This window comes from Opisthocomus hoazin, chromosome 1 (genome assembly GCF_030867145.1).
Source record: "Opisthocomus hoazin isolate bOpiHoa1 chromosome 1, bOpiHoa1.hap1, whole genome shotgun sequence".
Classification (NCBI taxonomy): Eukaryota; Metazoa; Chordata; class Aves; order Opisthocomiformes; family Opisthocomidae; genus Opisthocomus; species Opisthocomus hoazin.
In genome coordinates this window covers 37,895,050-37,919,276 of record NC_134414.1, presented here as the reverse complement: position 1 = coordinate 37,919,276, position 24,227 = coordinate 37,895,050, and the positions used below count along the sequence as shown (strand labels likewise).

The 24,227-nt window shown below is 39.7% G+C and overlaps 1 protein-coding gene across 1 annotated transcript in view; it reads right to left on the bottom strand.

Moving 5' to 3' along the window:
* The window catches only part of VWA8 (von Willebrand factor A domain containing 8), a 209,027-nt gene that overhangs the window by 111,181 nt on the left and 73,619 nt on the right, over positions 1 to 24,227 (bottom strand). Inside the window, exons 17-21 of the mRNA XM_075422478.1 lie at positions 22,642 to 22,757; positions 21,646 to 21,752; positions 20,336 to 20,442; positions 17,074 to 17,145; positions 3,775 to 3,851 (exon numbers count right to left, since the gene is read on the bottom strand). Of these exons, the coding sequence (XP_075278593.1) occupies positions 3,775 to 3,851; positions 17,074 to 17,145; positions 20,336 to 20,442; positions 21,646 to 21,752; positions 22,642 to 22,757 (479 nt within the window). The remainder of the gene's footprint in view (positions 1 to 3,774; positions 3,852 to 17,073; positions 17,146 to 20,335; positions 20,443 to 21,645; positions 21,753 to 22,641; positions 22,758 to 24,227) is intronic.

The following is a 24,227-nucleotide window of genomic DNA, read 5'->3' as shown; positions in this document are numbered from 1 at the left end:
CTCCACAATTAATGCAATGAGAGCATTGGTCAACTCCCACTATTAGGAAGTATGCAAAAAGAAGCAGCCAGCTTTCTGAATAATGTATAAGCAAACACATTTCTGCAATTCTTTCCTGATTAAATCTAATCACATCTTCCTTCCAGTTAAGATTTTCAGTTCTATGGCCCAAAATTATTTTTAAGAGAACAATTTCAAGAAAGTAAAACTTCTCAACGAAAAAGGTTACAAAAAAGATTTATAACCTCCATCAGCAACAGAAACCTTAAGGTCAGGCTGACCCTTCCCACGTGCATCAGTGGTAGTTGCAAGTAAATACAGATGTCAGAAAGGATGTTTAAGGAAAAGCACTTTTTTTTTTTCTGTCTTCTATCTCCTCTCATCATCTTGAAGTATAAGACATAAAATGTTTTAAAATTACTCCTGGTAATAGCTTATGGCCTCTAAGGCAAATATTCCCTGCTTGAATGTCATTGAACATATGTAGTGTTAGATCAGCAGAATTCCTTATACTGTTTCGTCAAGACAGTAAAAAAAAACCCACACCCATAACAAAACCCCCCCCAAAACATAACCAAAAAATCAACAACCAAAACCAAACCAGATTTATCAGCATTTTTTGTTCTTTTATGTTCCTGTTTGTTGGCAAAAGCGGCGAGGTATTCTTTTATAGAAAGACATCTACATCAATTACACTTCATAACAAACTATACTACACTACACCACAGTGTGTTTCCCCATTATTTACCTCATAAGCTATTGAAAGTAAACATTTCTGGAATATCTTCATGATTTTGGCACTTAAACACCATTTAAAAAAAACAGTTTTTAAAAAATAGCAGTTAGATTCATAAATAAGAATACTTCTGAAATTCAGTCTAATTATTTTTGTCTATTATTTATTCACTACTTTTGTTACATAACACTACATTTTAGTAAAGATATTCCTTATATTAATTTTAAAGCTCTTACAGTTTTTTCCATTACAGCAACTTCTTCTCTGGCTACATCTTAATTACAGTCACCAACCAGGATATCCTATAGCTAAGGATATACCTCTCTGCTCCAGGACAGATACTATTCAGTTGCAACACCCATTCTCTATTGGCATTATTATATGTACATGCATATTACTTGTTTTATAGCTAATTATATGAAGTGATAGTCGATCTGTACAAATTCAAGAACTCCTGATGTCATCGTCAGCCATATTCTGACAGATTCACTACCTCACTAGAAACTCAGAGCCTCAGGATATGCAGTTGACAAGTGCACACTCCTTTCCAGAGAGACTAGCTGAAGTAGAACTAGGGAGTCTGCAACCCAAAGTCCAAGGACTAATGAGGTACCATCTGTCAGACACATTTCTGAAAGAGAGGAGAATGTCCACCTTCATCTGACGTTGAATCGCCTCCACATTTTTAATGAAGAAAGTATTAATAATTATTCCATTCCCTTACAAGGTAATCAACTAAAATGCATGCTTTGAATGTTCAATTTCTTGAAATCTGTAATTCAGGTATATGAGCACCACCAAAACTATTATTTTTTGAAAGACTTTCCTGCTGGCACGCTTAACAGTATTGGTGGTAGCTAGCTAGGAAATCTGCAGAAACACCCAGGGCTACCAAAGATGAAGTGCACATTCTAGCATATCGTCTAATAAAACACCCCTATGCCATAAGCATAGACTGCATTTCTCCCTATAAAATATCGGAAAGCTTAGTAGTCAACTATTTTCGATTTTTTTCTGTAAACTTGCTCTTATTTTGTTTCACATTCAAAAAGCGTGCACAAACAGTATCGTAGTCATTTAAACGCCCCATAAAGTTTACCAAGGTATTATATAGACAAAGCTCTTCATAAAGTATTTCAAAATGCTACCAAGTAAATAGAATTTTCTGATTTTTTTATATTCAGGAATTATTTTTGTAGAACTGCATAGGACTGCTCATCATTTTCTGCTTCAGTCTATCTCTAAACCCCTGTAACCATAAAGAGTACTTAACAGAGCTTATAGAAGTTTGTCTTGACCAGACAAAAAAGCCACATTTTTTTTTTCTAGCGATGCATCAACTAGCATAGAATCACAGAACGGTAAGGGTTGGAAGGGACCTTAAAGATCATCTGGTTCCAAACCCCCGCCACGAGCAGGGACACCTTCCACTAGACCAGCTTGCTCAGAGCTCCAGCCAACCCAGCCTTGAACACTGCCAGGGAGGGGGCAGCCACAGCTTCTCTGGGCAACCTGGGCCAGTGTTTCACCACCCTCAGGGGGAAGAATTTCTTCCTAATATCTAATCTAAATCTGCCCTCTTTTAGTTTAAAGCCATTTCCCCTTGTCCTATCACCACACACCCTTGTGAAAAGTGCCTCTCCATCCTTCCTGTAGGCCCCCTTCAGGTACTGAAAGGCTGCTAGAAGGTCACCCCGGAGCCTTCTCTTCTCCAGGCTGAACAGCCCCAATTCTCTCAGCCTGTCCTCATAGGAGAGGTGCTCCAGCCCTCGGATCATCTTTGTGACCCTCCTCTGGACCCGTTCCAACACATCCACGTCCTTCCTATTTTGGGGGCCCCAGAGCTGGATGCAGTACTCCAGCATGCTGTAACTAATACATTTTACAGCCCCTATCATCACTCCAAACATCGTGCTTCTACAACGTTCTTCTGAGCTATCCCAATTTATGTTAACGTACTGTTCCACTTGACCACACCTCACTGGAGAACAATTTTTCAGAGACACACAGACAGACAGAAAAGACTGCAGGAAAATTAACACAGAGTTGAAAGTAGCAGATCACAAAAGTGGTATTTCACAAAGAAGTGATGCAAGCCTAGGAGAGGTAGTACAAAAGAAAACAGCAATAGAAAAGTGATGACATAGAGCTATCCAAGTATCAGGAATAACATTACAAGACCTTTGAAGACAAAAGCTGAGGGAGAAAGTGAGAGTGAAAGTGTTACAAACCGTGTTGTTAAAGGGCAAAATTTCAAAGATGCACGTTTTTATTAGCACTACTTAAAAAACAGTGATTATGGAAAGAGACGGGGTGATGAAACTATGAAGTTGAAGACAGAAAGGTAAAGATTAGGAATGAAGCTGAAAATGGATGCAGTTCAACTGAAACAAAGTCTTTTAGACATATTCAGTCTTCATTTCACTTTATTGATTTAAAGTTCATGCAAGAACAAAGTAAGCAGATAATTTGATATTATTTCAATCTTTGAATTATTTTCAATCAGTTTGTTGTCTTGAAGTCCATTTTTTAGCTTGCATATTAAAAAACCCACAATTTTCTAATCCAGATGTTTATGGGTGAGAAAGAAATACATGTGCTTAGCAGGAGTGCCAAAGGAAAAAACCAAAAAGCCTTTACTATGTAAAATGTTTCTCATCTAATGAGTGATATATTCAAACAAGCACCTTTGAACTTTCGCCCTTCATACCGTACCTCATGCTTAGGGAAATCTCTCCAGAAATGACAGCAAAACATTACTCTCTTCTTCAGCATGGTTTAACATCAGTACGCTGTGACTTCTACTTCCTCTTACATTAAGCAATGTGATTGCATTAGATTCTTGTGCCCACTCCTCCGTCTGTCAGCTTATTGTCTCTGCCTATAAAGCAGATACATTTCTGTGGCCTGTGGGGCAACTAACCACAATAGGGTCTTTGTCCAAAGAGTAAGAACAAATTAAACTTCAAAACCACGAGTTTCAAAACATGGGAAATCAGATTATAAACACAAAGCATGGAAATGTAACATGTTCTTACCTATGCAGCTGTAAATATTCTCTAGGTCTGTTTAACAGGTGAAGGAATCTGTCAACAATCTTGTTTTTCCCAACACCCTGCAGTAAGTAAACATAATATTAAAGATATAATATAGATGTACACATTTAAGAGTTATAAACAAACAAAAGATCAACATTCCAAAACTTTAAAAATGCTCTCCATAGCCTTTACAGGCAAATACAATTTCAATCCACATCAAAGTGTGAAACAGTTTACTCATATACATTTTATTTTACATATGCAAATATATTTTTGCAAAGTACTTCTATGTCTTGCTGGGAATAACCAGAAATAGGATTGCATCCCTAGAGTTATGTCACACATGCTGATGCACCCTTTTAACTAACACCATTTCTTTCCAGCCCTTTTATTTCACAAAGGTATTGCGAGGCTATGAACGCTAGGAAGTTGGCTTGCACCTGACAGGAAAAGGTAATTCTCAGTAGTCATAGGAAACCTCCTGTAACTGTCACGCGGAATTAGAGCACTGCCTTGGTAATATTCACTAATCCCATTCCACTGGAGCTACCAAAAAAGGCTCGGATGGTATCAGAATTGGGCTGGAGATCACACAGATCTGTAACTCTCCTATTACATGATGTCTGCATTAGCAAGCTGTGCACAACAACGGCAGTGGGTTATGAAGAGAATCAGGTGTTGCTAACACCCTGGTGTGTCCCGTACAAGCGGTTCAGGAGCTGGTACTTCAGCCCAGGCCTAGCCTGGTCCCATGGAAGGAACTAGCGGAGGGCATGAATTAGGTGTGCTGCTGGAGAACATCCTCCACTTCTGCCTCATCCTAAGAGAATCCAGGTCATACATCCCTTGACACGTATCAAAGTGCAGTAAGGAGATTCCCTTCAGAAGTAGATTCCTGATCAGGTCTGAAATGCTAATGTAACTGCAGACCAAGATGACAGCTCACATGCAGAAATTCTTATCCTTCCTGAACGGACATGGCCGGAGACTTGGGAGCTCAGAACGACAGTGACATTGCCAAGGGTAGCAAAAGAAAAAGAATTAGTAGAAAGAAAAGTTCAATTGTAACCCAGCCAAAAGCTGTTTGACAAGACACTGTCCCTCTGCTGAGATTCTCACCCTGACTGCATGAATGCATCCAGTAGTCCACACCAGTCTAAAGTAAAGCAGATAAATATAACCCACAGAAAGATTAAAGAGATTAGATTAAATCAACTTGAGACTTGCTAATCTGTTTCACTTGGCACTGAAACAGAATAGGAGCATTCAGAGCTGCAAGTTATGACATTTATGACTTTTAAGTTCTAGCTGAAAGATGGTAACTGCCAGCTGCAGAATTGCAAACTGTTTAAGCTTCTCAAAATGGGACCACAGTATCTCATCTGCCTACATTGATGAGAACACAGAATTGTGCACATATCTGTAGTAGTTGAAATAACGTAAGGAAAGTTCTCTCCACGAGAGCAGAGGAAAAAATACCACAGAGTAAACAAAAATAGAACTACCTAGATTCAACTGCAGACTCAACTCCAACATAGGAAAGCCAACTCAAATTAGTGCTCTGCCACACGCCTCCTCATGAACCTTCTTCCATCTGATTCTTCAGAAGAACCCACAGCTTTACACATAGGTGTAGTAAGAAGCTGCAACAAGCTTAATACCTATCACCAGTCTTTTCTGAAAACTATGACTGGAAACACCGTTCTCCACTGCTTTGAAACAGGATAAAATTGTGCTAACAGATTTTTCCAGGAACTCAAAGAACATACCCATTTGGGGGGAAATATGCAACTACAGGAATTGCATCAGAAGCATCAAAAGTAACCAGAAACAGGGTAAGAATCCTCTAGTAGTGCATACGGACAATTTTATCCTCATATGTTTCCTACTACTTCATAGAACCATAGAATAGTTTGGGTTGGAAGGGACCTTTCAAGGTCAGGTAGTTCCAGCCCCTGCCATGAGCAGGGTCATCTACCACTAGATCAGGTTGTTCAGAGCCCTGTCCAACCTGGCCTTGAATGTTTAGAGGGGTGGGACATCTACCACCTCTCTGGGCAACCTGTTCCAGTGTTTCCCCACATTCATTGTAAAAAATGTCTTCCTTATACCCAGTCTGAATCTACCCTCTTTTAGTTTAAAACCATTACTCCTTGTCCTATCACAAGAAATCCTGCTAAAAAGTTTGTCCCCATCTTTCCTATAGGCCCCCTTCAGGTACTGGAAGGCTGCAGTAAGGTCTCCCCGCAGCCTTCTCTTCTCCAGGCTGAACAGCCCCAACTCTCTCAGCCTTTCCTCACAGCAGAAGTGCTCCAGGCCTCTGACCATTTTTGTGGCCTCCTCTGGACCCACTCCAACAGGTCCATGTCTTTCCTGTGCTGAGGGCTCCAGAACTGGATGCAGGAGTCCAGGTGGGGTCTCACCAGAGAGGAGCAGAGGGGCAGAATCCCCTCTCTCGACCTGCTGGCCACGCTTGCAGTCAGATAATTCATCTGTTTATGATTATAAGTAACAGGAATACTCCTTATGTCACACACAAAACACCCATGCTGAAAGCAGCTTCCTTTGCTTTTCCTAAGAGAGCTAAAGATGACTGGACAGATGTCTGCACGCAGTTTCTGTACCAACCCCAAGCAGACTGCACATCCTTTTCACTACAGAGTAGGATTCCAGGCAGCTGTGGCAAGTACAAAGATGAAGAAATAGATCAACATATTGAATCAATGTAAAACATACTTAATATCAAACAAAATGGTTACTGCAATTTTAAAAAAGTGGCTTTAATGTGCATTAATGGAAAGTGTATGTGGTTTTCATGTTTATGATAGCTTCTTAAAAATATGCCTGAAAAGATTATCTTCCCAACTACAAAATAACACTGCTACGTTTTTTTCTCCCTCTTCCATTCCAACAGAAAGAGGGCCAAATCGCTGGTTTTGCGTATTTCTCTCCACGCTGTTATCACCAAATATATTAAGAGGAGAGCACCTCACTTTGGAGAGAACTCCTGGAGGACGCAAGCATGGTGGAGGACCTCTGTGGAGGAAGGCAAAGGGCACGGCTGCCAGAGTAACACAGTGAAGTCAACGGGAGCTGTGCCATGACCACATCTCGCCCTTTCTTCATTCGTATTTGTGCATCTCGCCAGACTCCCCGCACACCGCCTTTTATTTCATTTTAAGTATACCTCGATTTCAGAACACGATACATTTTTTAAAAGGTGAAGGCAGTATTCAAAAGCTAAAAGGCATTCCCACCACATTTTAGCTATTATAAACACGTTAACATTGCCCAACTTCTAGACTGAACTGCTTCAGAGAGTACACTGTGTGCCTTCATAGGGGCTGTGGTGTACCACATCAAATTCTCAGTTGGCAACAGTAGCTGGAGAAAAGTTCAAGCCAAAGCTTTTTTGATTCCATCCCTCTACATTCCTACTTCATGACAAGCTACCACTTCACTTTGTCTCAGTTACTCCATTGAGAAGGCACGATATAATAGAAAGGATGGAAGAGATCAAAGCTATCCAGAAGGCTCTTTAGTACCATTAAAAAACTGCAGAAAAAGAGTCTGGATGAGTTCATTCCTTAAGTACTATTCATTAATGTAAGGCCAAGAAAAGCAGGTTTATTCCAAATTCACTCGATCTTCATAGGATAAACAATCTGTCTGGTAGTCTTCTTCAGGTGAACAAGAAATGTGGAAAATGCTAACCCGTTTTGAAATAAACCCCTCTGAAATGAGTTACTGGTACCTCAGAAACAAGAAATGATACAACCAGCAACAAAGTCACCCTCCTTTCCCCTGAGTCTATACCCAGTGCCAAGGACCAAGCCGGATCTTCTGGATGCCCACACAGCTAGCAGTGAACTGTTTAAGCAGAAAGAATCAGAACTGCCTTTCATGTGAACACACTAAAAGACTGAGTCGAACTTGGACTGGATTCAGAATGTAATCTCACATAATCTGCAATTATTGCAGCCTAAGGTAACATTCAGAGGACAAACCAGTTCGCCATTAACACTTGCTGTATGTTCTTTATATACGCACTACATATGCTAATTAGAGAGAAAAGAACATCTGTGTTGGTGTTTCAGCTGAATTGAATAAAAATATTTCAGAAAGCAAATACTCGACAATTTTTATTCCATCAGACATATGGGACAACTGAAATAGAAAAATGGGAAGTAAATATCTACACTAATGAATAACAAAAAGGAAATTATGCAATTAAAAGCCAAAATAATTCCTGAGTTGAAAACTCTCCTGACACTGTAAACACTTGTTACCAAGGATAAAATGACTTAATCTTCTAGCAGTAACTGCAGTTTCAAACATAAACAAGGTTGTTACAGGTCCCAGGAGGCATTTTGCAATTCAGGATGCAATTATTACAGTAGTGGGACACATTTCTCCCCTGCACAGCCCAACTGAAGTCAATATAGGCCAAAAGAACTGGACCCAGGATTTTGAAATCAACAGTTTGCCTCTTAATAAAACACACTATTGGAAAAAAAAATATGTAAACGACACTGCCTCATTTTCATTTTCTTGCAGGTCATACTGAAGCAGGTGCAGAAGCTGCCGTGTCATGCTATTCAGTGCTGCTTTTCAGCTGAGTCAGTGCAATCACACCTTCTCCATTTCAGCATGCAGCCATCCTGCAGAGCACCTGCTTCATTACAAAAGAAAGAAACAAATTTTGAAACTGGTGAAAAAAGCAGTTTCTCACCTTTGCACAATAGGAAATTTTATTTTATAATTAATTTAAAAAAATGTATTATTACGGAATGAAAGACAATCTTGACTTTTCATTAAATTTTAGTATACAGAATCCTCATGTCAGAGTTCTCAGTTTGTGACTTCATAGAACAAGCGATACTGACAGCGTCATTTTTACAGAAACTTCTAGCTGAACAATGGAAGTGAAGAAACTGAAAATGCTTTTGCTAATGTACAGTTTCTAATGCCGGGTCTGGCACTGAACCACGTTCCATGCCCACAGCTTCCCTGTTTCTGCCAACAAAAACATTTGCAAGAATGCATGTGTTTTGATTGAGGCTGCTATTTTTACACAGGAGGATGTATTTCTGATTTTTTTAAAAAAAAGCAGTGGTTGTTGCTTACTAGAGCTCCCTAGAGCAACAAGCATCACCTGTACAGAACTCTCTCAAACACTGCAGGTGTTATCGAGCTCACCCCTCCCTGCTTGGAACAAATGCCAATAATGCAGTGTAATCATTGTAGAAGGTGCACCACCAGCAGACCCCAGGCTTTGCTACCAGAGGACCACTGCAATGGACCCTATCACTGCTGCCTGGCTTCGATGCTAGCAACAAAGGGAAATAGTTGTGCAAAAGCAGTGGTGATTGAAGTCTTGCCCCAGCTGCAATCTATATATTTATCGGTCACAACAGTAAGTATTCTGAGGTTTAGTATCTCATTATTTTATTATGAGTTTGTCCTCTGGGGCATGCACAAATTATGGTGATGGTAAAGTAATAAAATTTCACCATAAGAACAAATAAACTTAATTCCCTGACAGAAGTAACAAATTGAATGCTTTGGATACATCTGTGATTACGGGTCTAGATAAGCTTGTAGAGTTCATGCCTTTTTCTGAATTTAAGTACAACCTTCAACCCAAAGCCCTTTCAGGCTAAATACAATCTTCACATTTCCAGTGAGCTAAGATAATTGTGGTTCAATGGAGAGGAGCATATGAAAAAATTTACAATAGAAAGAATCTGTGGGACAAAACATCCGAAAGAAAAATCAATTCATTGATACTTTTTTTATTCTGGTTCTTCAGTATAACTTGTAAAGGCAAAACCCAATAATGTAAGCAGAGACGCATTTAAAGAGCACGCCTATTCTCATATGCACATATACTGCTACGACCGTTAACAAGTAAAAGAGAAATATTTTCCACGTTTTCCATAACTGTCACACACAATTCCTTAGGCGAAAAATATAGTATTTGGCCCAATTTAGCTCATTTGGAGCTCAGTTTCTTCATGCTCATAATAATAATAAAAAAAATTGGTTTACGATAGTACATTCTTGCCTTGCAGGGGAAGCTGTCCGATTTTACACAGGTTGAGGTAGGAAAACAAAGTCCTTTATTTCTAAGAAAGTTAAAATGCTGAGCGTTTGCTATTTCTAGTTTTCTGGTGACTGATATTATTACATTCTCAGTATCTAATTTAATTCAATTTCACAATAAGAAGAATATGACCTTAGAAGGAAAGATCTATTCAAGCATGTCCTTTCAAATATCTTGAGAAAGACTCAATCATTTGTCCTACTAAATTCTTCAAGAATAAAATAAATTCCTAGTGGGAGCCCAAGAGTTCATTTAAGTTGATCTCTCAGTTAAAGAAAAGCAGCAGAACGGATGAAATCACATTCTTCTATCAGGGAAATAAATTACCAAATCTGCCAAAAGGCCATTACATTTCTAAGTTCTTCTAATGTATTTGTGAAAGCCTACTTACTGTGGGCTCACACCAACATTTTCAGTAAGTGTTGCCAGAGATTTAGCCACGGTCTTCCTTCAGATTATTTACAACAATATTTAGCACCTTTATAGAATTATTCATTCTTATTCTAATTCATATTTCTTTCTGATTTTCCCTTATCTATACATTGCTTAATTAGACTGCAAGCTACTCAGGAATAGGCTTGTTTTACTACCTTGCAAAGTGCTCTCCTTGTACATGGGGAAGTAGAGGGGGAGCAATTTCTACAATCCAAATTTCCACACCATCAAATGAAGAAGGACGAAATTTAAATGCTTTCTGTATTCAGCATTAATTTAATCAGTTACTGAATGGCATTTGTGATTACTCTTACTGATGACCGACTTTGCATTTCTTGTTGATTAGAGAACATAAGCAACAGGAAAGCCAAAACAAGATGTGGAATTCCAGCATCCAATAAACCTTAACAATAATTGTTGAAGAGAAGAAATATGTTAATTGTTGTAGTCGTAATTTTTTTTTTTTCCAATAGCTCTTCCTTATTAAGTAATTTACTATAAAAGCAGGATGGACACCGGTAACACAAGTATTTCATTTTCAAGTAACATGAAGACTACTTGCTATAAATACTTCCTGTACACTAACTGTGCCCTAAAACTAGAATATTCAGGATTCATTGCTCTGACAGAACCTTTTTAATTTACAAGATCAGCTATCTGAACAGCTCATACTATAAAGTATGGCAACAGAATAATGCCATATAAAATACTTCAATGTTGTTTAACATGTGGTTAGGTATTTTAGAACTTCAAGGCTAGAAAATAATTCAGCAGCGACAAGGCTGTGAGCCACCTCTCTCTCCAGAAAGCCACAAATACCTTTTAGCTACAAATATTTTGTTAGGCATCTTCAAAGCCAGCTGATGTTCACCAAGACTTCACCTATGACCAATAAAGGTGAAAGCATCCAACACCTCTCTTTACACAACTTCCAATGCAACAATCTGGGAGATAAGTGCTTCAGCAATTGCTATTTTTCAAGTTTTTTTCCACATAAACCCCCCATTTTATTAGCATAGTTTCTCTCCTAGTTGCCAAAGATAGGAAATTCAAGGAAACAGTAAAAGATACCAGGTATTGGCCAACCCACGAACTGCACAATGTCCATAAGGAAAACTTTCATAAAAACACAGCCTAAGAATTTTCCTTGGCAGTCAGAATAAATACTCCAGTCTGTCTCCTGAAACCCAGAAGCAGCTGTAAGAGCTATATGTAACGACTAAATAAACAGTCACTGCAAAGTTTGGAATACGTAAACTTTACTAAATGGGACTCTTGATGTTGTTTGCCTGTTGCTTTGAGAGTAATAAATAGCTGCCTACTCTCAGGCAAAAAAGAAGCTGCTTTATAGCTGTTTCGAGAAACTATAGATGGTCACAGTCAGTCTCATTCACACTCAGACTACAGGGTCATTCAGGAAGGAATATCAGAAGCCGTATTTAAAGTACTGGCATTTACTTTAATCAGAAGGTATTTCACAGATGAAAATTTGTACCTATCCACTGCCTTTCCCAATGATCCAAAGAAACCTAGTTGCTTATATATGAAATGAAAGCACATTCCAGTTAGCACCCAAAATAGACCGACAATTTATGTAAACAAATAGACAAAGCCATATTCCATGGAATACATTTATACTGTGTAATCCTGTGCCATATAAGCTCCAGAGAGCACACATGAATGAAGAGAGTTATAAAGCAGTTTACTTCAGAAGCTGAAAACTTCTAAAGACATCTGTCGGCATGTAACACTTGTCTTCAAATTCCCCCCGATTTCATTAAGAAAGCCAGTCCCTAACTTCCACCATGTTCATTGAATTCTATTATAATGAATTTCAAACACTAATCGTCATAGTTCGTATCTGGAAAACAATCTTGGTAAAAGGACTCTCACCAGGCAGCTCTTAACTAAAAGAAAATACACAAAAGAGACTACTTTTGCAGGCTTTGAAATAAAGAGAGACGTCTTAAGCTAACAGGAATTTTGTGTGTGTACATGTGTTATGAAACCGAAAGAGGCAAAAGAGGAAAACTACATTCATTTAACCAAGCAAAACCAAATCCAGTCCCTAAAAGAACGACCACAGGTCAAGCCTTGCATATTGAATCATAGTTGAACAGAGATATATAGTCATCATTTTGATGGACTAAATTATGTTCCAAGGTATATGCCAACTCATTTAAATATCTAGGAAACGACACAAGCAATCAAAGGGATGTTAGTCGTACATTTTGAAATACCCAGGCTCAGAGTATTTGGACTGTCAGTTATTAACACTGAATTTCTATGATTCACTCATCCACCAGCAAGAAGTACAACAGAAAGGAACTCAAAACAGCATTTCGTCTTGCCACAGAAAAAAAATTACCTATTTCTTACAAATGCGAAACACAGGTACACACTGCTATACGTATCAAGCAATCATAAAACCCTTCTTACAGACTGAACAGTTAAAGTAAATGAACAGCAAAAAATCCTATTTTTTAATCTTTTGCTTCACAGAAAGGGGATGAAAACTCCAACACCTTCAGTGGGAAGGTATCTACACACATAGCATGAAAGCATATTGATGTAATATGGGGTGGACCTATTGGAGAGCAGCTCTGCGGAGAGGGACCTGGGTGTCCTGGTGGACGACAGGTTAACCATGAGCCAGCAGTGTGCCCTGGCTGCCAAGAAGGCCAATGGCATCCTGGGGTGCATCAAGAAGAGTGCGGCCAGCAGGTCAAGGGAGGTTCTCCTTCCCCTCTACACTGCCCTAGTGAGGCCTCATCTGGAGTCCTGTGTCCAGTTCTGGGCTCCCCAGTTCAAGAAAGATGAGGAGCTACTGGAGAGAGTCCAGCGGAGGGCTACGAGGATGATGAGGGGACTGGAACATCTCCACTACGAGGAGAGGCTGAGGGAGCTGGGCTTGTTCAGCCTGAAGAAGAGAAGGCTGCGAGGGGACCTAATACATACTTACAAATATCTGAAGGGTGGGTGTTGGTAGGATGGGGCCAAGCTCTTTTCAGTGGTGCCCAGCGACAGGACAAGGGGCAATGGGCACAAACTGAAGCACAGGAAGTTCCAGCTGAACAAGAGGAAGAACTTCTTCCTTCTGAGGGTGACGGAGCACTGGAACAGGTTGCCCAGGGAGGTTGTGGAGTCTCCTTCTCTGGAGATATTCAAGACCCGCCTGGACAAGGTCCTCTACAACCTACTGTAGGTGACCCTGCTATGGCAGGAGGGTTGGACTAGATGACCCACAGAGGTCCCTTCTAACCCCTACCATTCTGTGCTTCTGTGATTCTATGGTTGCTTTTAAAGTACTTGAACAGGATTCATCACATGCTGCAGAAATTTACAGTAATACATTTAAGGAATTAGCCCAGCAATTTCTAAATGGTTAGTGATCTTCCCTGAGAAATTAAGGATTATTGGTGTGCTCCTAAAAGACTGCAGAATGGGAAATACAGTGCTCAAACTTAAAAACAGTATTTCAAAAAGAAAAGGCCAGCTGGCCTTTTCTTCATCACACATAAAAACACTGGAACAAATTAGTACAGAGTAAACCTGGAAGTACTCAGAGTATGTTAGTAATTAAAAACCAAAACCTGTAAGTATTACTGATTTGCCAACGAGAAATCACAGCAAATCAACTGATTTTCCAACTTAGTGGTAGAGCTAAGCTGATGTCTAGAAATAAAGCAGTACGTTCCAACACTGTGACCCAGTTAAATCTTTTAACACTGTATTCAATTAGAGTTTCATAAGCTTGGAGAAAATGTGGCACACATTAAATTATTAAAGATGAGTACACCACTACCGGGAAAATACCTTATACCCTAAAAATCATAGTCACATAGCCTTCACATTGTTTTTGCCAAACCAGTAGAATACACGAAGCATGTGCCAGGGCCCTGAGTGAGTGTACAACCGGGCTCTGCGAGCTCCTTCCCCCCACCTAGGGTTTTACTTGCCTGTGTAGGTCAGCTCCGACATGGTGTTGCTGCCTCAACGGGGTCCCCTTTGCCCCCCCATGCCTTGAGAGTTGCATTTATGCTCAGGCCTTTTCCTCAGTTCCTTCTCAACCTATACTACGGCGATGCTGTGCCTGGCTCTGTACCTTGCTGATCCCAGCCTGGATCTACTGATACGACTTCCAAGCTTGACCTCAGACCGGCCTCATCACCACGGGCCTGTCTGGAAGCCATTGGGCACTTGGCAGACCATGGCTGCTGTCCCCAGACTTGCTCTTCTTGCTTGGACACTGTGGGACTGTGAGCCTTGTTATTAAGGACATTGTTCCTGCCTCCATTCCCCTGTGGAGCAGCCCACTCTTGCTGTTCCCTCACAGCAGGTCCTGCAGACAATCTGTACTATGCAATGTTTTCAATACCAACTCAGAAGGTGGCGTAGGGAGCACTGTTAATGAACTAGAATAAATAGATCTTCTTTCATTTATGAAATAGATTAATTTCTATTTATGAACATATGAAACCTTTTGGGAGAAGCTGGCATCATCCAGCAAAAGTCTCCAGAGGTTTCGAGTACAACTTCTTTGTAAATTCAAGCTGTTAACAAGGACTCTAAAGAGATGAGACTGTATATAACTGTGCACTGTAATTTTAATATATGCACATTAATCATAGAATCACAGACTGTTTTGGGTTGGAAGGGTCCTCCAGAGGTCATCTGGCCCAACCCCCCTGCAATGAGCAGGGACATCTTCAACTAGACCAGGTTGCTCAGAGCCCCGTCCAACCTGACCTTGAATGATTCCAGGGATGGGCCTCCACCATGTCTCTGGGCAATCTGTTGCAGTGTTTCACCACCCTAGTGGTGAACAATATAATAATAATATAACAATTAGCATTTTATATTCCTTGCCATTTAGTTTAATCACAGAATAGTAGGGGTTGGAAGGGACCTCTGTGGGTCATCTAGTCCAACCCCCCTGCCGAAGCAGGGTCACCTACAGTAGGCTGCACAGGATCTTGTCCAGGCGGGTCTTGAATATCTCCAGAGAAGGAGACTCCACAACCTCCCTGGGCAGCCTGTTCCAGTGCTCCATCACCCTCAGAGGGAAGAAGTTCTTCCTCATGTTCAGACGGAACTTCCTGTGCCTCAGTTTGTGCCCATTACCCCTTGTCCTGTCACTGGGCACCACTGAAAAGAGCTTGGCCCCATCCTCCTGACACCCACCCTTCAGATATTTGTAGGCATTTATAAGGTCCCCTCGCAGCCTTCTGTTCTTCAGGCTGAACAAGCCCAGTTCCCTCAACCTCTCCTCGTAGTGGAGATGCTCCAGTCCCCTCACCATCCTCGTAGCCCTCCCCTGCACTCTCTCCAGTAGCTCTTCATCCTTCTTGAACTGGGGAGCCCAGAACTGGACACAGTACTCCAGATGAGGCCTCACCAGGGCAGTGAAGAGGGGAAGGAGAACCTCCCTTGTCCTGCTGGCCACACTCTTCTTGATGCACCCCAGGATCCCATTGGCTTTCTTGGCAGCCAGGGCACACTGCTGGCTCATAGTTAACCTGTCGTCCACCAGGACACCCAGGTCCCTCTCTGCAGAGCTGCTCTCCAGCAGGTCCACCCCAAGCCTGTACTGGTGCATGAGGTTGTTCCTCCCCAGGTGCAGGACCCTGCACTTGCCCTTGTTGAACCTCATCAGGTTCCTCTCTGCCCAGCTTTCCAGCCTATCCAGGTCACGCTGAATGGCAGCACAGCCTTCTGGTGTATCTACCACACCTCCCAGTTTGGTGTCATCAGCAAACTTGCTGAGGGTACATTCTAACTCTTCATCCAGGTCGTTGATGAAGAAGTTAAACAAGACTGGGCCCAGTACTGACCCCTGGGGGACACCACTTGTCACCAGCCTCCAACTAGACTCAGCGCCGCTGATGACAACCCTCTGAGTTCTGCCATTCAGCCAGTTCTCTATCCACTTCACCGACCACTCATCCAGCCCACACTTCCTCAGCTTCCCCAGGAGGATATCATGGGAGACTGTGTCGAAAGCCTTGCTGAAGTCAAGGTAGATAACATCCACGGCTCTCCCTTAGAACATTAGTGTTTTGTGTTACACTTTTTCTAAAGGCTATTGCAAAACATGAATAGAAACACCTGCTAGAAAATTATTCTATTTTTGCTCAGGAAAATTACTTTATGAGGGAAAAACCAACCTGGTAGCTTGGGAAGTATCACTTTCCTGAACACTTTAAACATACAGAAATAATAACAAAAGCTCTCTTTTTTTTTTTTCCAGAGTTAACCCACAAAGTGTGTAATTTTGTTCAAGTCACCTAACAGTTCCAGTAATAGTTTAAGATGGTTCTGAAGAACAAAGGCTTTCAAACATGCCCAACTGGAGAAGATCTGTCCATACCTCATCCTGGGGAGCCTATGAACAGTTTAAATGTGTCACAAAACAGCAACAACCAACTAAAAGGACACGACAGCCCCCGTGATGTCACCAATAAAGTCTCCATCAACAAAGATACTAGCCAAAGAATAAAGTGAATCCATATCTCTTTTAGCAAAAACTAGTATTTTGCTATCAATAAATAAGATTAAGGTAATAGTTATGTGGACACCTCTTATCTATCATTGGAAATTTTCAAGCAGAGGTTTGATGGTCGCTAGTAGAAAATCAAAAAATGGGTTAAATACCTCAGTAATACAAATGAATGCAATTTCAATGAAGCAAACAGAGATTTAATTCCATTACTAAATAATGAGTTTGTTCCACACACTCTAAGAGATGTTTAACTCACCTGATTGCCAACTAAAAGAAGATGCTCTCCCAGCAGAAAATCCTTTAGCATATCTTCCATTACCATCATGTGCTAGAGAAACAAAACCACAATTTTCACCCGTTTTTATACTCTCAAGTTTATGCAATCACTAACGATAGCAGTACAACAGGAACTTTACGTTCAGGATTTGAGGACAAAATTTTTTGAACTTTATACTTACAGCTATTTATGTCATAGCAAGAGTCTCTCTGCCAGTAATAGCAGAGGCAGTCTATCCAGTGACTAAAACAATGGAACAAAAATACTAACTCTCCTTATGTATTTCCTCAGCTCCAACTGACTGTGGGTGTCTGATTTCCCTAAATATATTTAATTCTCTGTAATCATTCCTAACACATTTCCTTTTAGCTTGGTTGAATGCTTGTCACCCAGAGTGTAAGAACTTTCATTAATATGTGTATGACAATTTTCCAGCAATTGTACTGGGAGGAAGCAAAATCTATCCTGGCAGAACTTTACAGAAACCTCGGAGAGGGAATAAAAGGCAGGTGACATGAATATGTAAATTGTACACATTTATTTTATTAAAGATTAAACACCAGGTCTAGCTTAATGACAAATACACTTTTGTATTTTAACCAAACTTTATTTTCAAGGAAAACAAAGATCGGAAAATGCAAGCTCAGGTGTAGAAGTGTTCATTATGTGTCTTATAACTTCTAAATTAGAATGCCTAATTGAAACCAAAGTGCTTGAGATGTATGTTACATACATCCAGTATCATAAAAGGTAACACACACTATCACTTAACTTTATCTTCCTCCTCACAAATAATTTGTTTAAAAGGATCGAAAGAATTTAAGGATAATGTGGCAATGCAGACTACTTTACTCACAATAAAGCCATGTGTATTTCTCCACTGTATCTAGTAAAAATAGGTCATCTGTAAGTAGGTCAGACAACCTACTTAGAGAAATGAATGCTTGCCTTTAGATAAATATCTACATTTTTTTCACATTATCATCTCATCTCTAGTACTTGATTAAAAAAAAAAAAAATCAGTAGCTTGCCTGTAATTTCTGAGCATAAAAATGCTCAGTTTCTAACTATGTGAAAGATGCTTTAGGTTTCCAAATCTCTCCAGGATAAAGGCTGGGGGTGGGGGAAGAAACTCTTGTAAGCACAGCCCAATTCCACAAAATCCTAATCAAGCATGTCAAAAGACTACTGAATATTCACTACACAATTTAAGGAGAGGACTTCAAGGCAAGCTACTACATTTTCTGGCATGCTTATACAACAGAAGTTTAAAACTGATGAGAATAACTTTGACCTGATAGAGCATAAATTCTAGGAAATCAGTTTTACCGAACACACTGAATAATTCCTTTATTTTATTGCTAAGGCATGAATACTTCCTTCTGACAACTTCTTTTTTATCTTGAACTACACAAGTATGTTTGCATCATAGTTCCTCTACAGAACAGCTTTCCAACAAGAGATACTATGTACCGATACTTCCCCCCCCCCCCACCTCAATTAGCACTGCATTAGGATGCATGCAGACATTTCAGATTAATTATTTACACAAAGGACTTGTAAGTAGACACATCGATATCATGTGAACTTTAACAATCCATGTTCCCCAAAGCCTGGCCTGAAAGTGGCATTTGGCATATCACCTAAAAATTATTTCCGTCCCTGTGCCATTTGTTGTGGACCAACAGCAATGTTCCACGGCAGTGCCAAATTCCACTGGAACATGAAATGTTTCAAGACCAAACACACAGAAACAAAAACTATGTATTTCACTACATTGTGCAGCACTGCAAAGGGCTGAGGATATGTATTTTTCCTCTGTTTCAGTTTATTTCTGTAGTTTTTAGACACCGGAGAGGAAGTATGGCACTAGAGTAATAAATCAAATTTGTTGTCCAGCAGGTTTTGCTAAACAATCATTACAGTACTGGAATGACTGAACTACAAACTAGCAATACGGAAAATAAGAGCAGAATTGATTTAGAAATGGGAACAGCTATCCTGACTGGTATTTGGTTGTTGTCTCTTTCAGCATTCAGAGTGCATAGCTACCAGGGACAGACACAGAGCAGTTCGTTCTCTACAGCATTTTGAACCGATTTTGCTTAAATAAAACAGATGCACAATGTCTGAACACAGGTTCTATACAGTTTTCTGAAGCTGTAAGCAAGCACGTGGAAAAAGCAATGAATGCAGATGTAAGTCCTAGCAAGACTCGGCATTTTACTTCCAACAGACCCAAATTAAGTACTTCACCGAAATGGCAACACAGAACAAAATCTCACATGAAATGTTAGTGGGGAAGATGAAGCGGACAGTCATCTGTTCCCCTTGCACAGCCTGTCACCACCTTCGGCAGGTGACACCCATGTAGCATAGTCTTTCTGTGGAGAAACTGCACGCGAGGGAGGAAAAAAGAATAGGAACGGAAAAGTAAGAAAACCCACACCAGGCCCCTAAAAGAAAAATATTTAACAAGATCACACTATCAGTGGTGCCCTTCAGAGGCAAAATATTCTAAAGGTAACTCAGAGGGTAATTCCCTTGCTACAGATACGCTTGTCTGACAGTTTTGAGGCTTCCACACTGGATGGAGAAGAAAGCTGCAGTACAGCTCCCTCTACAAAACGGGTGGGGGTAAACAAAACCACAAAACCCACAGTCACTAAGCCCTTCCCTCTTATTGTGTTCACTAATTACTCTTACTCTTTATCACTATGCACTAATTAACACTAATAACACTACTGACTAATAAGCTAAACTAAGTAAAATAAATAATTAATAACCAATTAACTAATAACTATTACTCTCCGCCTTGCTTTTCAAACATGCAGAGTTAATTCTAATAAAAGGCAGATACAACCTCAAATGACAAGACTGTAAAACATGGTCTCAGTATGGAGTGGATCAGTCCAGCAACAGGGAAAAAAAAACCCAACAAACCAAAAAACACTCAACATCTGATCAAAAATCATTCTAAATAAAATTCAGTTTCAGTCACTGTTACTTCATATTTTATGAATGTTACAACGGAATTGTCACAATCTCTTCACAAAGGGACGGTGAAGACACATCTGCAACGAGCATCGAATCTTGTGAGAAAAATTTTTAGCCTGAAGAAACTACTTCAGAAATATACCCTTAAAATTTAGTTAGTACATTATTTCATATATATGAGCATGCAAATTAGTAGACATTTAATCAACTTTTTGTACCTCAGAAGCCAGAGATTCGTACTTACTTGTGCATTTTCATAAAACAAAACATCAGGCACTTTCATTTTCTCAGTGGAGTTATAAACTGGCATCGTCACAGACCCTATCTTCAGAATCCCATCGCTTATTTCACCTAAATGTTTTTCAGGAAACAAGCAAATGCGTTACTTACAGCACCCTCTGAGCAGACATGTGATCAATCCCCAACACTTGCAAGCGATGATTTACAAATTTTAACAAGGCTGTGGGTTGAAGTAAATGATTACTGTCTAAAGAAAGAATGCTTGAAAGAGTATCCTTTAAACAAGAGTCTGTATTATCATGAATTTGAATTATCTTTAAAATTGCAAAGAAGTCTTTTACAATAAATGATGAATATGTGATCTTATGGGAGACGCACTGTAAGAAACACTAGAAGTTGTGACTGCTGCCTTGGTTTAATTTCACACTTTCATTTTATTATTGGAATATCACTAATATTCGTTAGACTACACTTCCTTAACCGACAAGTTTTCCTACTCTCATTCTGCCTGTTCTCTCTCCCTGTCCCACTGGGGAGTGGGGTGTGGAGGGGAGCAAGCGAGCACTTGTGTGGGTGCTCGGCTGAGAGCTGGGACCAACCCACCACAACGGTATAGAGTCCCTGGACTCTCCCTTTCAGCATTGCATTTTTGCTCAAATGGGTTAACATGGACACATTTAACATTTTGGTGAAAACTGACTAAATTGGCACTCGTTGAAATAACCTTCAGCTACAACTCTGAGAGAAAAAGTGCATTAGAAAAATTTCTTAGATCAAAAGAACCATAAATTCTGTCCTTAGGAAAATGACAACTAAACATATACAATAATACTGTGCAATGAAAACACTAATAATTTTTCACCACTAATTTCTTAATCTGGTACGGTGTAAAACTGAAAATAGCCTAATTTCTAGACAGAAGTTTTTAGTTGTTCACCTATTATTCTATATGGATCTATCTTCATAGCACAAAACAAAGAAACATAAAGAAAATTCAAGGCATGTGTCCAGATAAAACACATTCAAGGCTAGGCTGGATGCGGCTCTGAGCAACCTGATCTAGCTGAAGATGCCCCTGCTCACTGCAGCGGGGGTGGGCTAAGTGACCTCTAAAGAACCCTTCCAACCCAAACTAGTCTATGATTCCGTGATTCTAACATACCGAGAGCAGCACTGCATTCTGACAGTCAAAAGTCAAAGGGGTATAACTGGAGCAAACTACAGATAATTTTGAGGATAATTAATACGCCTTTATATGCTCAACCATCTAAGCAACATTCATGAAGAGCAGGACAAAAGATGGCAGAAGCTTACATGTGTAATCCTTTTCCTCTAGTTTCTTCATGTCATCTGGACGTGTCTCTATATGAGAATCCTGCAAATTTTTATGTAAAGCTGATCTGGCAAGGTTTGGTAAAAACCTAAAAAAAGAAAAATAATAGGGAGATTGTAATGTAAGGATTTTTTTTTCAAAAGTTTTCAGTAATTTCTGTAATCCAAAATCAGTATGAAGCTTTACTTTGACCCCCAAACCCCGAATGCCTATTCCTTTCACACTCTATAGTCTTCAACATTTCACCTATCTGTAAGGAGAGAAATTGAGCTTCTTCCATAGGCAATGAACTACATTTGAAGCTGTGTGTTCATTTTAAAAGGTTTCAGTATTATTGAATATTGCAACAGGGTTGCAATGTAGGATAGATTAGGACTGGAAGCATGTAATATCCTCATTCCACTGAGAGTAAGAGCTACAATAGAAACCATGGTTTTTAGGAAATAATTTTTCTCTTGACTCAGTTCACTTGGACCCCAAGCTCCAAAGAGAAAGGGTGAGCTCTGAGGTGTCCAGAACCAGGTCCTTTCAGTTTTCCAAACCTTTTGATAATTATAATTTGCTTTATTTTGAAAAAAAACCCAAAACACTACAACCAAACAAAAAAACTAGATGCTCATAACGTTTCCAGATACAGCTTTCAGAACGGAAACCAAGCCTCCACCAAACATCTAGTCACACTAGACACTAACATAACTCTGCTTTGAGTGTTTCGAGACAGTGAAGTAATGCTGACAACGGTGACCTTATTTATATAACGTAACGAAGTATCTTCATTAAAGATGAGAAAAGAGTACAAAATCATTTCTACTTACCTCCTAGGTTTGAGAATACCACAGAAATACTTCTAAAGAAATCACAGACTTAAAGGAGCAAGACAGCAACTCTATTATCCACTCAAACCCATTAAAAGCTATCTTGCACGTTAGCAACTGACCAAGAAGATCCTGAACTTCCACCAAAACTAGCACTTCTACCTGGAAAGGCAGGCTTTATTAACAGCATAGTAAAGGCTTTCATCTGGATATTTTGACAGTCGACGACAAATTCGCAATAGCTGTCGAGTAGATAAAGACGAAGCCAGTGACTGTGCCTGTCAAAAAACACAGGGGAGTTTAATTATTTACTCTCTAGGACTGGATCTCAGGGATTTAAACTGAACGAGTCAGGAAAAAACAGTAATCCAAAAGGAATTATTTCAAATTTTCTCCTAATTCATAGGCGCTTTCTGTCTGCTACAGCTGTTTGTGCTTTTTAATCTGCAAGCTTGCAATTGCGTATTTGTTGCAGTAATTCACTGCCATGGAAATCATGAGGTCATCAAAAGATTAGCCTCATGATTTCACCTGATAAGCAACAGGAAGAAAAATGTGCTGATAACTGAATTTAATTCACAATATAAAACCTAACACTAAACAATATTAACAATAACAAGCAGGTTAACCACTGCAAAAGGACCAACGTCCTAAAAACTTGTCTGCTCTTCACAAACTGGATATGAGCTCCACATGTAATGCTCTGGCAAAAGGGTCTGGCAGGATTCTTGGATGTATAAACACGACAACACTGGGCAGCAGTAAGGAGATTGTATCACCTCTGCACACGCCTTCTGGGCAGGCTGTTACTGGAACACTCTGTCCTTTTCTGTTGTCCACATGTTAAGATAAATGCTAAAAACTGTACATGATTCAGCAAAGAGTTACAAAAATGATTCAATGCCTGGGAAGGCAGACCTCAAACCAATAAAGTGAAATTTAAAAAACAAACCAACACACACCCAGAACAAGTGACCATGTATTTAAAGAGAGAGACAAAGTCTGTGAAAGAAATCATTCTATAATTATATCTACCGGATGAAGGTATCTAATACAAATAGGCTCCTTATTTCAGCAGGAAACACACAACAATGAGTGTGATCTGATAAGTGACGCCATGCTCTGCCTGGGTCAGGTGAAATATTTTTATTAGATAATTCAAAATGTTTTGGTTTTGTTCATATAAATGATTTCTAATCGCATTACAATTATCTTAACACATTATGCTGTTTCAACTGAAAAAAAAAGAGCCTGAAATTGCCACCCAGGAAATAAAAGAAACAGAGAAAAGTAACACTTCGTGACTTTCAGAGCTTTTTTTCCACTCTTCATCGTTTTTAAGCTTGAGAAATGTCTTAACAGCAATTCTTTCCCAAGGAAAGCTGCAGTTCTGACAAATAGGCATTAACTTTTTTAAAAAAAACCCTTTTTTTTTTTTAAAATCAGTTTTATGAATGTGTACAAAACTTTTCTTGAATGCTGAGAAAGCAAAGGATAATATTTTTTAGCACAGCTCTGAGCAAGAATGATTTAGATTGGGATAACCGCGAAGATTATTACTCCTGCTCCTCCTGCTTTCATTGATGGAAGATCGTGGAAGCATCGTACTTTACCACCCAGCATTATGGACACTGTGATGTAAATGATGACGTTTCAAGTGTGAAGCATGGGCAAGGGAGAGGGGGTGAGCACTGTATCCCTGTTAGCCCTGCTCACTAGCCAGAACCCTCGCTGCCTTTAGAGATTAT